Raw genomic sequence first — 15,666 nt, forward strand, 5'->3', positions numbered from 1 at the left:
TGAAACAGAATCTCACTCTGTTGCCTAGGCTAGAGTGCCATAGTATCAGCCTAGCTCACAGTAACCTCAAACTCCTGGGCTCAAGTGGTCCTCTTACCTCAGCCTCCCAAATAAATGGGACTACAGGTTCCCACCACAATGCCCAGCTAATTATTCTATTTTTAGTAGAGACAGGGTCTCGCTCTTGCTCAGGTTGGTCTCCAACTCCTGAGCTCAAGCAATCCACCTGCCTCAGCTTTCCAGAGCACTTCATGAGCCACTGTGCCCAGCCATATATATATATATATATATTTTTTTTTTTTTTTTTGAGACAGAGTCTCACTTTGTTGCCCTCAGTAAAGTACTGTGGCATTACAGCTCACAGCAACCTCAAACTCTTGGGCTTAAGTGATTCTCTTGCCTCAGCCTCCCAAGAAGTTGGGACTTCAGGTGCCTATACAACACCCGCCTATTGTTTGGTTGTAGTTGTCATTGTTGTTTGGCAGGCCCGGGCTGGATTTGAATCCGCCAGCTCCGGTGTATATGGCTGGTGCCCTAGCTGCTGAGCTACAGGCACTGAGCTCATATTTTAATTTTTTAACAACAAAAACATATACTTGTATTTAAGAATTAACTTTAAAATATTTTAAGCAGCCAGACAATTCTGAATTCTTCCCTTTTGAGAGGCAGGTCACTAGAGCCATAATTCTCAAGGTGTGATCCCTGGAGCACCACTATCTCCTGGGAATTTACCTAAAATAAAAATTCTCAGTTTCAGATTGTATATGAAACCTGCACATTGTACCCCTTGATTGCACTAATGTACACAGCTATGATTTAACAATAAAAATAAATTAATTAAATAAAAAATAAAAAATAAAAAAAATTCTCAGGCACGCCCCCAAACTGCAGAATCTGCAAACCTTGGGGTGAGGTCCTGCCACAGGAGATAGAACAGGCCTCTAAAGCACTGCATCTCAAGCTAACGTACAAAGACACCCTGGGAATCTTCCTAAAATGCACACTTGGACCCAGCAGGTCTGGGTTAGGGCTGAGATTCTGCATTTCAGACAAGCTCCCAGGTGACACTGAAGCTGGTCCCAGGACCACACTTATGAGTAGCCAAGGTGTAAAGGAGATAGAAAGACAACCACTTATTTCATAGGCACACAGCCAAGACCACTTTTATACATACTGTCTGCGGCTGCTTTGGATACATCAGCAAAACAGAGAAGTTGGACAAGGTGGGGCATGACAGCTCACGCCTGTAATCCTAGCACTTTGGGAAGCAAGACAGGAGGATCACTTGAGGCCAGGAGTTGGGGACCAGCTGAGAAATACAGCAAGATGCTGTATCTACAAAAAGAGAAAAAACATTAGTCATATACTTCAACTACAGGTGAAAAGCACCTGTAGTTACAGCTACTTAGGAGGCCAAGGTCAGATCATTTGAGCCCAGGCATATGAGGTTGCAGTGAGCTATGACTCACCACTGCACCCAGGCTGGGCAAGAGAGTAAGATCCTACCTCCATTGGGGGGGTAGGGAGGAGGCCCAAAAGACCACATGGCATGAACTATAACATTTGCCAGCCAGTGTCTAAAGGAGTGTTTTACCCTAAACCCTCTACCAGGATTTCCCCCAATCTCCAACTGTGGTTCCAGGAGGTGCCAGCATTGCCCACCAGCTCCTGCCTGGTTCATCTCCCGACCACCTCTGGGAGTGGCCTCACCCCACACCCAGCCCCATCTGAAAGGCCCACTTTGGCCAGACAGCACCCCCTCCTCAAGGTGTCCAGTGAATCTCTGAGGCCCTCACACAAGACACAGACACACTAGTAGAGGGGGTGATCTGCATCCTTTATCGCCCATGGGGTCAGCGACCCTCCAGGGCCCGGTCTCGGGTGATGACTGCCTCCTCGAACTTGATCATGAGAGTGGTGCCCTTGTGCCAGTGTGCTGTGACCTTGGCAGGGAAGCCACTGTGCGTGAGCACAGCCTCTACAATGCCTGCCGTAAAGCTGGCACAGTTAAGCGTGCTGTTCTCCTTGGGCACAGAGATGTAGGTGTTGATGAGCGGCTCGCGCTCAATGATGTAGAAGGTGCGAGCGTCGTCGTTGGCCTGCTCCAGCTTGTCAGCCTCCTTGCCAAAGAGCGCCTTCCACACGGCGCCCTTGACGAAGAGTAGTGCGCCCAACACCTTGGTCTCACGCCGGGCACCCTTTTCGCGTGCTACCAATGCATCTAGCACGCGAGCGCCCACCTGGCGGCCCAGCGCAGCTAGGCGCGCCTGCAGCTCAGCCACCGAGAAGACACGGCTCTGACAGTGCTGCACCAGCTCAGAGAAGAGCAATGCAAAGGCGCTCAGGCTCACTTCGGTGCGCGAACGCGCCAGCGCGCGCTCCAGAAGCATTGACTTCCCGCGCGTGAAGCGCGCCTCCATACCGCCACCCTGCGGAGAACAAGAGGAAACCAAGGTGTCAAGGACAATAGGAGGAAAACATGGCGGGAACCCCAGAGGAAGAACCCAGAGGGGCCCTGGGACAACCCTCCTCTAGCCCCTCGCCATAGCCACCAGGGTGCACTCTAGCGCTGACCCAACCTGGGAAGAGATGAGGGCAAAGAAAAGGACCCAAGCTACACGAAAACACTCCAGCCCAGCAAGAGAGAGGGTTTGGGGGGTAAGGTAGGAGAAAAGACATTAGGGCCACCACAAGCGGGTGCTGGAAACCACCCCACCCTCACCTTCGTATCCCCTCCACCACCTATGGGAATAACTAGGAAACTAGTGCAAGGGGGGAGAGAGGTCAGAACTAGGGCAGAGAGGGTACACAGGCATTTGCCCCTCCTCTGCCATGCGCTCCAGCAATGATACCCTCAGGAAAATTTCTGCTCACTCTACATTAAGACAGAGTAAGGCTAGGGTGGGTGGGGTAGGAGTGTATCAAGACCAAAGGCCAGGAGGGATGGAGAACAAGGAAGACTCATGGAGCAAGCCGAGAATCTTGGGGAACCTCCTACCCCCATCCCTCTCAGGCTGCTCTGATTTGCCACACAGGAAACTCCAGTCCTTTGCAATGTGGATGGGCCTGATTTCTCAAGGCTGGGAGGGGCCCAGAGAAGATGTCGGGAGACCCCATCATACCCATGATCTACAGAAAGGTAGCAGGGCGAGGTGAGAAGCTAGAGACCATCAGTCCGGGCAGGTGGGGAAGCCACGGGAGGGCGTAGTGGTCCTCCCATCCCTGAGCAACAAGCTACAACTGTTGGTCGTGGTAGGAGGGCGTTGGGGAGGAGGCACTGAGATACTCCCCAACCCCCATCCTCGCCCAGTCCGGTGGCCGGGTCAAGAAGAGCTGAGAACCCCGCCCCTACCAAGCACGGACCGGGCTACAGCGTTCTGGGGCTGCAGAGGCGGCCCCCGTGAGGTCTGCCTGGCGGGGAAAGGGCTAAGACCAGCCGAGGGAGGCGACCTGCGGGGGGAGGGGAGCCAGGGGCTCCTGGGTCGCCCCAGCACACAGAAGCTGGGCCCAGAGAGCGCGAGATGAGAAGGGGAGTGTTGAGACTCCCAAGCTGGGCTGCGAAGAGGGTCAATGAGCTGAGCTGCCGAAGGCCAAGACCCCGAGCCCCCCCGCCCTGGACCTCTGAACCGGAGAAGAGCCTCCTCCGTTGCATCCCGGGGCGGAGGACTGGGGGTTATGGACGCCGTGACCCCGGCCTAGGCCCCACAGGCCCTCGGGGAGAGGTCGGGGAGCAGACCAGGCCCGTCACCGGTAGGGGTCATGGGTTTACAGGGTCTCACCGAGAACCGCGACCGTCGGCTCGGTTGAGCTGCTTTACGGCGCCGTAAAAGGCACGGCGTGCGTAAACTCGCGTCGTGCCGGGCGTGTGGGTGGGCGGGGCGCGAGGCGGTGCCCGTGGGCGGCCGCAAGGGGGCACACGTGTCTTCTTGGCCAGACCGAGGGGCACGGCGATTCGCTAAAATAGCTGGTCTCTGTGTGGCCTGTGATCAGAGAGACAGTAGTACGCGTGCTCAAGGGCACGCATGTGACGTGGGTACATATCTGTCATCTCAAGGGCACATGTATGCCCTTGGGCACCGACACGTGCTTTTGTCTCTAGGCACCCCTATGTTCATGGGCACGTGTTCTCTTGTTTCAAGTATGTCCATAAGCTGTTGGCATGGAACATTTGGGGTCATGTACATTCTTGGATATGTGCTCAGTGGCACGAATACATTCACAGGTACAATTACACTCATGGGCATTCAGGCAGACGTGATAGATTCAGGCCACTCACATTTGGGGGGCATGTGTGCTCATGGACACCTGGACTTAGCTCCACATTCATGGACACACAAGTACTCACCCACCCTGGTGTCTCAGGGCTCCCATCTGTCCCGTCCCCAAGTCCAAGCACTTGTAGACTCTTCCTCCCTCCAGGTTCTAAAACCCCTTAGTTGCCCAAATAACAGATCCCAAAGCCACATAGTTTTCCTTTGACTTTGTTTATCTTCACCAATCACAAAAGGTTGAGTACAGAAATGAATGGACAGGTGCATGTGGATGTATGTGACCTGAACACACAGGGTGACACCATTGAGCACATTCAGAATGACACACAGCTATTTGCTCTGGCACAGATAGCAACAAGGGACACACCACAGCACCCACATTTATAGCAGTGTGCACCACACATTCTCCCCCATGACATGTTTATGCACACAACATACCACAGTGCATTCATGCATGTTTACACAGAGAAGGAGGAGGGCACATGCATGTCACCAACACCACACTCACAATGACTGACAGCCACCCACCATGACATGCCTATACTCACATGTCACATGACATGAGCATGCACACCATTCACTGTGACTCCAACATTCATAGTCTCCCAGGAATGTGAATTCCTGGGGGCACATTGAAATGCCCACCCTCACAGAATGCTTACACACACGCACTCACACACACACTGGAGAGCAGCTCTGCAATACTCATTCACCACAACATGTGACTTTCTGTATTTGGGACAAGGGGCAGGATCACACTAGGCTTGCAGGCTCCGATTCTTGTTTTCCATCCTCTAAGCCAGTAGCTGTGGCTACTATGTCATCTCATTTGTTGAGGCTGGGGCTCTGGGGGGATGTGAGAGAGACCCAAAGTCAGGCAGATCCTGCTCCTGGGAGAGGAGTCAGGGCCAAATCCAAGGCCCCACCCTCATCCTCCATCCTGTGTCCCAACTTACATGCAGCTGGCTTCTTCTCTAGCTCTTGTAAGACTTTTTCTATGTTTCTACTGATTTTGTTTATTTCTGTTGGGGAGGGGGTGAATTGAGAAAGTGAAGCTGATGGAACCTCATACAAAACCCCCACCTTCCCGGGAAGCTCCTTCCCTGCCTGACCCCCAGCCTGGAGTGCAGCAAAACCTGTGTATTTGGGGTGCCCATTCTCAGCTCCCAAGCAACTCAGAGGGCAGCATCCATCACCCCTCTAAACCCTGAGCTTTGGGAGGGCAGGACTCCAGCTGTCTCCTTCTCTGAATCCTCAGGGGAGGATTCCATCCCCAGGCTGGCAACTGGCATCAAGACAAATGCACTACGTGGAGGATGGGGCTGCTCCGGCACCTGCTGGCTGCATCTCTAGCTTCTGCACTTTCTTCCTGATCTCGTCGATGCTCTGCTGGACAGAGCGCCAGCTCTCCTTCTGCTTTTCCTCACACTCCTTCATGAAGCTTGACACTGAGGGTGGGGAGTAGGGGTGGTGTCTGTGCAGCCACCCCTCTCCTGACCTCTGCCATGACCCCCTGGGTCTGCCCTAGGCCATCTCCGCTCACCATTCCAAAGCTCCCCTTTCAAGCCCAACAGCTCCTCAGACATCTCAGAATCTTTTAAAGAGGGGACAAGAAAATCCTTGAAACTCCTCTGTCAGGGGGAAAGGGAAAGAAACAGGGTGTGGAGGAGGGAAAAAATGGTGTAGTACATTTCTCTATGGAAATCTCTAGTACAATCTGTATGGAAACAGTATGGAGATTTCTCAAGGAACTGAAGGTAGATCTACCATTTGATCCTGCAATCCCAGCGCCAGGCATCTACTCAAAGGGAAAGAAGTCATTTTATCAAAAAGACACCTGTACTCGAATGTTTATTGCAGCCCAGTTCACAATTGCAAAGATGTGGAATCAACCCAAGTGCCCATCAATTCATGAGTGGATTCAGTGGAACCACGGAGTTCCACTCGGCCATAAAAAGAAATGAATTTATGTCTTTTGCAGCAATCTGGATGGAACTGGAGATCATTAAACTAAGTGAGGTATTTCAAGAATGGAAAAACAACACCACATATACTCTCTAATAATTTGGAACTAATCAGCAATAGGTACAGAAAGAAATAAAAAATCATTGGAAATTCATAAAGTGGGGAAGAGGAGGAGGGGAAGGGTAAAAATCTACCTAAGAGGTACAATGAACACGCTTTCGGTGATGGGCACACTTAGAGCCCTGACTAAAACATTGTAGAAGTTATCCATGTGACAAAAACATTTCTGTCCCCCTTAATGTTTTGAAATTTAAAAAAAGAGACAAGATGGCAAATCCAGGTTCCCTAGCGCCCCCTGCCCTCAAGAACACTCCCTCACTCTTCACCAGGACGAAGGCGGAGAGAATGATGCAGAACAGGAAGGCCAGGGAGAGGAGGACATACAGGCTCATGATAGCTCTGTACAACCAGTGGGGGACCTGGGCAGGGTCAAAGGGTGACCTGGGCTGGGCTAGAAATGGGGCAGAGAGACAAGCCGGTAACCTCCAGGACCCAACCTACCACTCAAGATTGTCCACCATGGACAACTCACTCTTCCCAGAACCATTGGCAGCTGTAACCATCCACAAAACTGCCACCAGCATTCACCCTCACCAATTATCCCTAACACTCTCAGACATTCTTACTAATTCCATCAACAGTTGCCAGTGTCAATGCCCATGTGTGTTAGTCCATTTTGTGTTGCTATAAAGGAATACCTGAGACTGGATGACTTATAAAGAAAAGTAGTTTATTTGGCTCACAGTTCTGTTTACTGTACAAGAAGTGTGGTGCCTGGGCGGCGCCTGTGGCTCAGTGGGTAGGGTGCCAGCCCATATACCGAGGGTGGCAGGTTCGAACCCAGCCCCGGCCAAACTGCAACAAAAAAATAGCCAGGCGTTGTGTCAGGCACCTAGGGCACCTATAGTCCCAGCTACTCGGGAGGCTGAGACAAAAGAATCGCCTAAGCCTAGGAGCTGAAGGTTGCTGTGAGCTGCAATGCCACAGCACTCTACCAAGGGCGAGAAAGTGAGACTCTGTCTCTAAAACAAGAAAAAAAGAAACATGGTGCCAGTACCATGGTTGCCAACATCGTCACTGTCAACTAACCTCATCAGCTTTATTCTTCCTGACCCATCAGCTAGTCACTTAAATTCACTCTCACCAAGACTGTCACCCAAACCCTTACCGACTCCACAGCCCCATTCCCAGCATTTCAGATACCTCATCCCATGACCACCTACAAAGCTACCCTGCCACTGTCACTGTCGCAATCCTTGGTGCCACCACACTACACACCACTCAGCCCCCCTGCAGTGCCCTCCCACATCCACCCCTTCCCAAGACTATGAGCAGGCAGACATCTGCTCACCTTGTCTATGGAACTGCGGGCCTTTTGGCTGGCTCTGGTTTCTGCAGGTCAAGGTGATATTCTCATAGTCAGGGTCATTGGCACCTGTGTGTGAGTCAGTGGAAGGGGGTGTGGACACCCTCCTAGAGCTCTGGGAATTGGCTGTCAGAGATCTTGGTTCACCCAACCTCTGCACACACAATTATGGGGGTAAAAAACCAGTGAGGAAATCTGGGTGTGGTGTGAGTCGCACCTATAATCCCAGCACTTCAGGAGGCCATGATAGGAGAGTTGCTTGAGCCCAGGAGTTCAAGACCAGCCTGGGCAACATACTAAGACCCCCATCTCTACAAAAGAAATATTTTCAGTTAGCTGGGCATGGTGGCAGCACATGTAGCCCCAGCTCCTCAGGAGGCTGAGGCAGGAGAATCATTTGAACTCAGGAGTTGGAGGTTGCAGTAAGCTATAATTGCAATACCACACTCCAGCCTATGCAACAGAGCAAGACTCTGTCTCTAAAATAAATAAATAAATAAAGATCAAGGAACTAAGATCTGCTTTTTGATTAAGCAGAGTGGGTATATGTGAGGGGCAGAGCAGGTGTATGTGAGGGTCCAGGTAATTCATTCTCTCTCTCTCTCTCTCTCACACACACACACACACACACACACACACACACACACACAGACACATCTTGGAGGGAAAAGAGGCTTCCAGTTCCCCCACCTCCAGCCGCTTACCTCTTCCCATCCCAATCTCTCCTTCCTCTCCATCCCCACCTGAGGTTCCTAACCTTCATGATTGGCCGGCCCTTCCCGTTTCTTGTCCTTGAAGGCAGCTGCCTGCATCTTGATCTTCTGTTGCGTGTAGATTTCCTCAGCTTCCATGGGTCACAGGTTTGCTAATTTGTTCACACACATCCCCACCCACCGGAAGGTATAGAGGCAAATGAGGAAATCTAGGGGACAGGGGCAGGAAAGAGGGGCCAGCCTCCTCTTCTTAGGGATCCATGACCCTCCTCCTACTCTGGGGCATCCTCACCCTCAGATCAAAAAGGGTCTTGACTCAGTGCCTGTAGTATAGTGGTTACAGCCACATACACTGAGGCTGGCCGGTTAGAAACCGGTCTGGGCCAGCTAAACAACGACAATTCCAACAAAATATAGCCAAGCATTGTGGCGGGTGCCTGTAGTCCCAGCTACTTGGGAGGCTGAGGCAAGAGAATTGCTTAAGCCCAAGAATTTGAGGTTGCTGTGAGCTGTGACACCATGGCACTCTACCCAGGGTGACAGAATGAGACTCTGTCTCAAAGAAAAAAAAGGGTCCTAAGAGATCAAAGGTCTCAGAGAGGGCCAAGAAGAGAAGCCCCTAGACATGGAAGCAGAATACAATGGTGGGAAACTTTATAGGAACGTGTGTGTGTGTGTGTGTGTGTGTGTGTGTGTGTGTGTGTGTGTACCTGGATGAACCTCATTCTCCTACTTCCTCTCCATCTCAAAAGAGAAGTTGTGGCACCTTAGAGTCCCAACTTTTAGGGTAAGGACAGCTGGGCTTGGAGACAGGACTCCTGGGTTCCCCCCACACCTCCCTCACCCAGGCCCTGTCCCACCCCTCAGCTCCACCCCAAGAAGTTCTACTTCTCCAAGGCCCCAGAGGGAAAGGCACGGATGTGAGGCAAGGGGAACTAACCACTGGGATGCCACACCCACACCTGGGACTGAGGGCAGGGTCACATCCCTCACATCTCTTGCTTTACCAAAAGCCCAAAGGTACAGAGTCCTGCTCTGCTATACCTGAAAGTGAAGGAAGCACTGAGAAAAGTAGACCTGAGAGGGAATCTGTGTCCTGGAGACATCATTGGAGATCCTGGATCCAGCCATACCTGAACTTGTTGTTCTAACCTTGAACTTATCAGCTACACAGCCGGAAACTTCCTTTTATTTTTGCTCAAGCTAGTGGGGTCTCTAGCATTTGCAACTAGAAGAATCTTTCCTACCACAGGAGCTAGGCATTGGCTGATGAGGACCACCAGCTCAAGTAAGGGGCTTGCCTGTCCAAGTCACATATGCAAATACAATCTCCAAGTCTGCACTCTGGGACATGAGGATGAGTGAGTTGAAATTGGGGGCTTTAAAGAGGCCTTTCTTGGGGTCTACATACAGGAGGACAGTTGAGCAGGCCTTGGAGAAAAGAGGCATTCCTTACACATACACACACACACACACACCCCAGTGAGGAGGGGGAACACTCAAGGCACTAAACTCATCCTATCTGGTCCTGACCACACTTCTGACTCAGTGGTTGCACCCTATACCCCATGGCCACAGTGATGTCAGGAGAGAGGGTCTGGGAAGGAAATCCCTGAGCTGAAGTCTGGGTGGGCTCCATGGCACCAGGAGTGTTTGTGATCTCCGCTTATGGCTTACAAGGATCAGACAGGGGCTGGACCACCGTAGGGAGTGGACTGCAGAGGGAGGAGAGTCCTGCAATCCAGAACCTCACGCTGTCGTCTGTTCTCCGGGTATGATAGTTGAATCTGGGATCCCTTTGAAGACCGAGTGCTAGAGAACCCAGTACCTACCTGAAGTCTGTGGTTGCATCTCTCAGGGTCTGAATGCAAGACTCCTCCGTTATGTCCCAGGGAATTCGACCCTGAGTCACCTGGATTTGTCTCTGCAGGGAGCTGGGGCAGGGATGCCAGGGATTTTCCTCTCTAGGCAGGAGTTGAGTCCTCCTCCTGGCTCTAGTGGTGACTTGATGTTAGAAGCACAAGAGTCTGTCTGGAACATACTGTGTCCAGGCATCTGCTCTCGCCACCATATGCCTGTGACCCTCTGTGTGCACTCGGGGGCCTTTCTCTGTGCATGTGTGTCTGTGGGCACATGGGCATGAACTGTGTGACCATGGCGAGTTGTATACTGTGTGTGTGTACACGCAACAGGTACAACTGGGCATTATCTCTAAGTGTATACATGGCTATTCATTCAACCAGACATTTACTCAGTGCCTACTGTGTGCCATGCTCTATTCTAAGCTCCCGGGTATCCAAAGAGCAAATAGTGCCCCTCCCCCCCATATTTTCCTATTCTAGTGAGGGGGAAGTAGCCTGTGCACCCCTGGTTGTAATTAAGTTTTTGCAATTGCATCTGCACTCTTGAAAACATGAGCTTACAATGCATGACTTCAGGTAGAAGTTCTGGCAAGCTCCTGCAAAGATTCCTTCTTGTCCCTGACCTGACTTTACCTGTGCCTTGGGAGTTCCTCCTCACCTGTGGAAAGGGAGGGGCGGGGCCTCAGGGCTCTGGGCTGAGAAGGATTCAGGGGCAAACTCTGATCCTGGGGCTGCCTGTTCCTGGGGTCCTGAAGTGTCTCATCCACTACCCAAACGGACCCAGATCCTGGATGAGGTTTCACTGTTGGGGGCGGGGGCAGAATGACCCAGAGATGTGCTGGGGAGGTCAGAGACCCGAGGGCGACTTTCAAGGTGGCCTCAAACGTGAGGCTCACTGCCCTTCCTGGAAGCGGCCACGAGCCTGGGGTAGGAGTGTCATGAGAAGAAACTGAGGCCCCATTCTCGGAGGAAAGGCAGGAGACACCAGGAGACCTATGAGGGTGGGGCAGAAGATAGTCGCGGAAAATTCCCCCTTCCTCCAGTATATGCGCCCGGGTTTTCCGCAGACGCTAGATCAGCCCCCCGCGTCCCAGTAAAGAAATCATTTAGGGCTCAGATCTGCTCCTTTATCTTCACGGTCTGCATCTCCCGGTTTATTTCCAGCCCCAGCCCCAGCCCGTACGGCGCACGCGCTCTCAGGCTGCAGTGGCAGCGCGCCGGCGGCGGCAGCGCGCTCCGGGCCGGTCCATGCCCGCGCACTGGCAATGGCATGTGGTCTCGGTGCGTACGTCCTACGAGCCACCGGTGGAGGCACTCGTGCAGCTGGTGATGGCGAAGCCTGAGGACCCGAACCACAGAGCGTGGACCCGGAGTTGCGGAGCTGCGAGGCTGCTGGGGTGGGGGTGTCTTGGGTGGCCGGAGGCTCGGACCAGGGAATGTGCGCGCCCGACGCATGGAGAGAGGGAGAGGCAGCTGGGACCTGGACACGAGGGTCCCGGAGCTGGGGTGGGCGGAGGAGGTGGGGGTTTCAGACCAGGACCCCAGAAAAGTAGAGACGGAAACTTAAGAAGACTCGGAACAGAACTAGCCTGGGTGACAGACTTCCTCACTCATCTGCGGGGCAAGTGGCCAGGTCCCCCCTGAAGGTTACAGTTTGGCAGTCCAGGCTCATCTTGCTTAATAACCCAGAAACTGTTGGAGGGAGCGAAGGATGGGCTATGAGATCAAACGGCCCCCTCTGGCCCTCCTGCTGTCCCACCCTGGCTATTTGGAGATAAGCTCCTCCTCCCAACCCACCTCCCACCCACTCCCGCAAAGACCTAGGTGGGCCCATGCCCTGGAGGACAGCTCCCCACTTCCCAGAATCTCATCTTGACTTGGGGTGCTTTGGAGTAAGGAAAGAATTGGGGTGAAAGCTGAGGCTGAGTTGGGAGCTGCTGATAAACTTCCTAGGGCATTGGAGATCTCGAGTTGGGGTTGGGACTGAGGTTGGATTTCAGGATGAGACTTGGTTGCACTGGGGGGGTCAGGTGGGTTAGGGATCAGAGAGGTCTCCCGGGCCCGTGGTGAGTGGCTGGCTGTGGAGGTCCTCTCTTAGGGAGCTGGTGCTCTCCTGGTTCTTCTCATTCATCCATGGGACAGTGTCCGGCTGGGTACCAGCAGCCCCAGGACAGGGAGGAGGACGGGAGAGAGCGCCTTCATCCTGCAAGTGCTGCAAGAGGGAAACAAAAGACCCTTTTAATGATGGGGCAGGGATGGGGCCCAGCTCTGATTCTGGCTGTGACAAGGGTAGGAGCAGCTGTCACTCTCGAACAGGGATTCCTGTGCCACAGCTCTCTCTGTCAGAGATCTCAGGGTGTGGCTAACAAATCCTTTGCCGCTACCCGCCCACATCCGGGCCCAAAGGAAGCCCCCTGAGCAGACTCTAAGGTTGGGGGTGGGGAGGGGAGCTCTACCCGCCTTCCTGCCACAGCCTCCCCCTTCCCCAGCCTGCCCTCCTCAGGTCCAGGGACAGAGGTGGTGTTCAGGAATAATTCCAGGGCCTGTGGTCTGCAGGCTGAGTAGAGAATGGGGAGTTTGCTCCTAGTGGGGTAGAAATAGTCAGGGTAGCTGCAATAGACTAGGGGTGGGCAACTTATTTTTTTCTGGAAATGGTTAGATAGCAAATGTGTTCGGTTTCAAGAACCATACTGTTTTTCAGCACTACTCAACTCTGCCACTGCTGTATGAATGACATTGATGATATATAAAACATGGGCACACTGTGTTCCAGGAAAACTTATCACACTGGAATTTGAATTTCACTATTGCCACAACCAGGCATGGTGGCACATGTCTGTAGTCCCTACTACTTGGGAAGCTGAGACAGAAGGATGGCTTGAGCCCATGAGTTTGAGGTTGCAGTGAGATTGCTACAATGATGCTACTGCACTCCAGCTGTCAATAGACTGTCAAGACTGTCTATTGACAAGACTGTCAATAGATAGATAGATAGATAGATAGATAGATAGATAGATAGATAGATAGAATGACAGCAATTTCTTTATGTATTCATTTATTTATTTATTTAGACAGAGTCTCACTTTGTCACCCTTGGTAGAGTGCCATGGCTCACAGCTCACAGCAACCTCAAACTCTTGGGCTCAAGGGATTCTCTTGCCTCAGCCTCCCAAGTAGCTGGGACTACAGGCAGCCGCCACAACGCCGGGCTATTTTTTTTTTTTTTTTAAGAGACAGGTCTAGCTGTTGCTCAGGCTGGTCTCAAACCTGGGAGCTCAGGGCGGTCTCAAACCTGTGAGCTCAGGGCAATCCATCTGCCTCAGCCTCCCAGAGTGCTGAGATTACAGGCGTGAAGATTGATAGCTCAAGTATTCAGTTTGAGACATTTCAAGAAATGTACATACCTGCATGCTGCATGTTTTGTTTTTCCCAAGTGTAGTTTGTTTTTTAAATTGGACTTCACTAAGGTATCATTTACATACAGTAAAATTCTGCATACAGTCATGTTAACTGTCACTACCAAATACTTTTACTTTATAGCTGGGGGAAAATGGGTTTCCCAAAGACCAAAGAAAAAGGCCTCCTTGTTCCCTGAATCTATAAGAGAGGATTGTTCTGCCCCACACAACCGATTTTCCTTGTGAATATTCATAACAGCTACCAGCTTGTTCCCCTGTTAATATATTACACATCTGTCCTTAAAGAATTGAAGGGGGCTTGTATCACTTGGAAGCCTAGGAACCATTGCCATCCTGTGAAACTGACCTCCAGAGGAAACCTGTGCTTCGATTAAGTTGCCTTATAAGATGATAACTTGTTGCCCTGGTGACAGCGTTGTAATGACTGGTGGCTCTGCCAGATAAGAAAATAATTACTGATACTTACTTCTTCTGCCATGTGAATAAGGGAAAATAAAAGTTCAAGCCTTGGGGCAACACCTGTGTCTCAAGTAAGTAGGGCACCAGCCCCATATACCAAGGGTGGCAGGTTCAAACCCGGCCCCAGCCAAACTGCAACAAAAAATAGCCAGGTGTTGTGGCAGGCGCCTGTGGTCTGAGCTACTCGGGAGGCTGAGGCAAGAGAATCGCCTGACCCCAAGAGCTGGAGGTTGCTGTGAGCTGTGATGCCACAGCACTCTACCAAGGGCAACAAAGTGAGACTCTGTCTCTAAAAAAAAAAAAAAAACGTTCAAGCCTTGGCTGGATTTCTTTAGCAAAGAGTCTGAGCTTCTGCCAGCAGTGAGGGGAGTGTCAGCAGAGGCCAGGCTGATGGCTCTGGCAGGACCTCCTGGGACCAGCACGGACCTTGGGGCAAGGGACAGTGAGAATCTGGAGAATCCCAGTGTTAAAGACCCTGGGTTTTCCTTTACAGATACCCACTCTTGCCTCTCAAGGTTCCTGCCAGGGGAAGGCAGCTTCTTACAGAAACTTACAAATCCTTCATGTCAGGGAGTTCTGAGATGATTTACATACATGACCTCATTTAATCACCCCAAACCAAACTGATTATTATCTCCACTAAAGGAAAGAGTGAGGCCCAGAGAGGCTAAGTAACTTTCCCTGGGTCACACAGCCAGCACATGAAGGAGTGATGTGCTAAAACCTTCACATTTCAGCCACAATCATGGGGGGAGGGCAGCTGCTTCTCCAAAACAGCAGCATTGTTCTTGTGAGAATATTCCTAAAGTTTTTTTTCTTTTACAAATTTTATAGCATATATTTAAGGTGTATAACATGATGTTTTGAGATACCTATAGACAGTGAGGGCCAGGTGTGGTGGCTCGCAACTATAATTTCAGCACTTTAGGAGGCCAAGAGAGGAGGATCACTTAAGGCCAGAAGTTTGAGTCCAGCCTGGGCAACATAGTGAGACCCCATTTTTTACAAACATTCATAAATGAACAGGGTGTGGTGGAGTGTACCTGTAGTTGCAACTACTCAGCAGGTTGAAGCAGGAGGATTGCTTGAGCCTGTGAGTTCAAGTCTAGCTTGGGTGCCAGAGCAAAACACCATCTCTAAAAAAATAAATAAATAAAAATGAAAAGTTAAAGAAATAAAGTACCCCCTTATTCTTAAAAGAATAAAAAAAGTGGGTGTTTCTAAAATAAAATTTCTTCTGCCTTCCTACTCCCTGGTACTAACCAAGAAATAGGGGGTAAGTTATGAAACAATCCACACCCTTAATTGAGTAACTGTGGATTGAAGGGAAGGGGTAGAGAAAGGGGGCCCTCCGGTCACAGTTTCCTAGAATAAAATTGAGCTACCAGCCTCCACAGTCTGCCCCAAGATTACTCACATAGCAGCTCCTAGGTTATCCCCCAATAGTCATGTGTAATTTTACACATGGAAAACTAATCCTAGGGAAGGTGGAGCCACATTGAAAAGGTCACTTTGTCACCCAAGCTGGCATGTGGTGGAATAATCATAGTT

At 51.3% G+C, this 15,666-nt stretch overlaps 2 protein-coding genes across 2 annotated transcripts; both read right to left on the bottom strand.

Annotated features, from left to right (window-relative positions):
• Window positions 1-1,818: 1,818 nt before the first annotated feature.
• TRAPPC5 (trafficking protein particle complex subunit 5) lies at window positions 1,819-3,874 on the bottom strand. The gene is made up of 2 exons (XM_053586622.1): window positions 3,780-3,874; window positions 1,819-2,429 (listed from the first exon to the last, which is right to left on the bottom strand). Exon 2 carries the CDS (start codon window positions 2,418-2,420, stop codon window positions 1,854-1,856), a length of 567 nt encoding a protein of 188 aa, XP_053442597.1. The 5' UTR covers window positions 2,421-2,429; window positions 3,780-3,874; the 3' UTR covers window positions 1,819-1,853.
• Window positions 3,875-11,381: 7,507 nt separating this feature from the next.
• Window positions 11,382-15,237, bottom strand: RETN (resistin). Its single transcript, XM_053583431.1, is given in 5 exon segments — window positions 11,382-11,850; window positions 11,853-12,092; window positions 12,176-12,254; window positions 12,378-12,449; window positions 15,159-15,237. Coding segments are annotated over 4 exon segments (798 nt in total). The 5' UTR covers window positions 12,440-12,449; window positions 15,159-15,237; the 3' UTR covers window positions 11,382-11,433.
• Between the last annotated feature and the right edge of the window lie 429 nt (window positions 15,238-15,666).

This window comes from Nycticebus coucang, chromosome 3 (assembly GCF_027406575.1).
Source record: "Nycticebus coucang isolate mNycCou1 chromosome 3, mNycCou1.pri, whole genome shotgun sequence".
In the NCBI taxonomy this organism is placed as follows: Eukaryota; Metazoa; Chordata; class Mammalia; order Primates; family Lorisidae; genus Nycticebus; species Nycticebus coucang.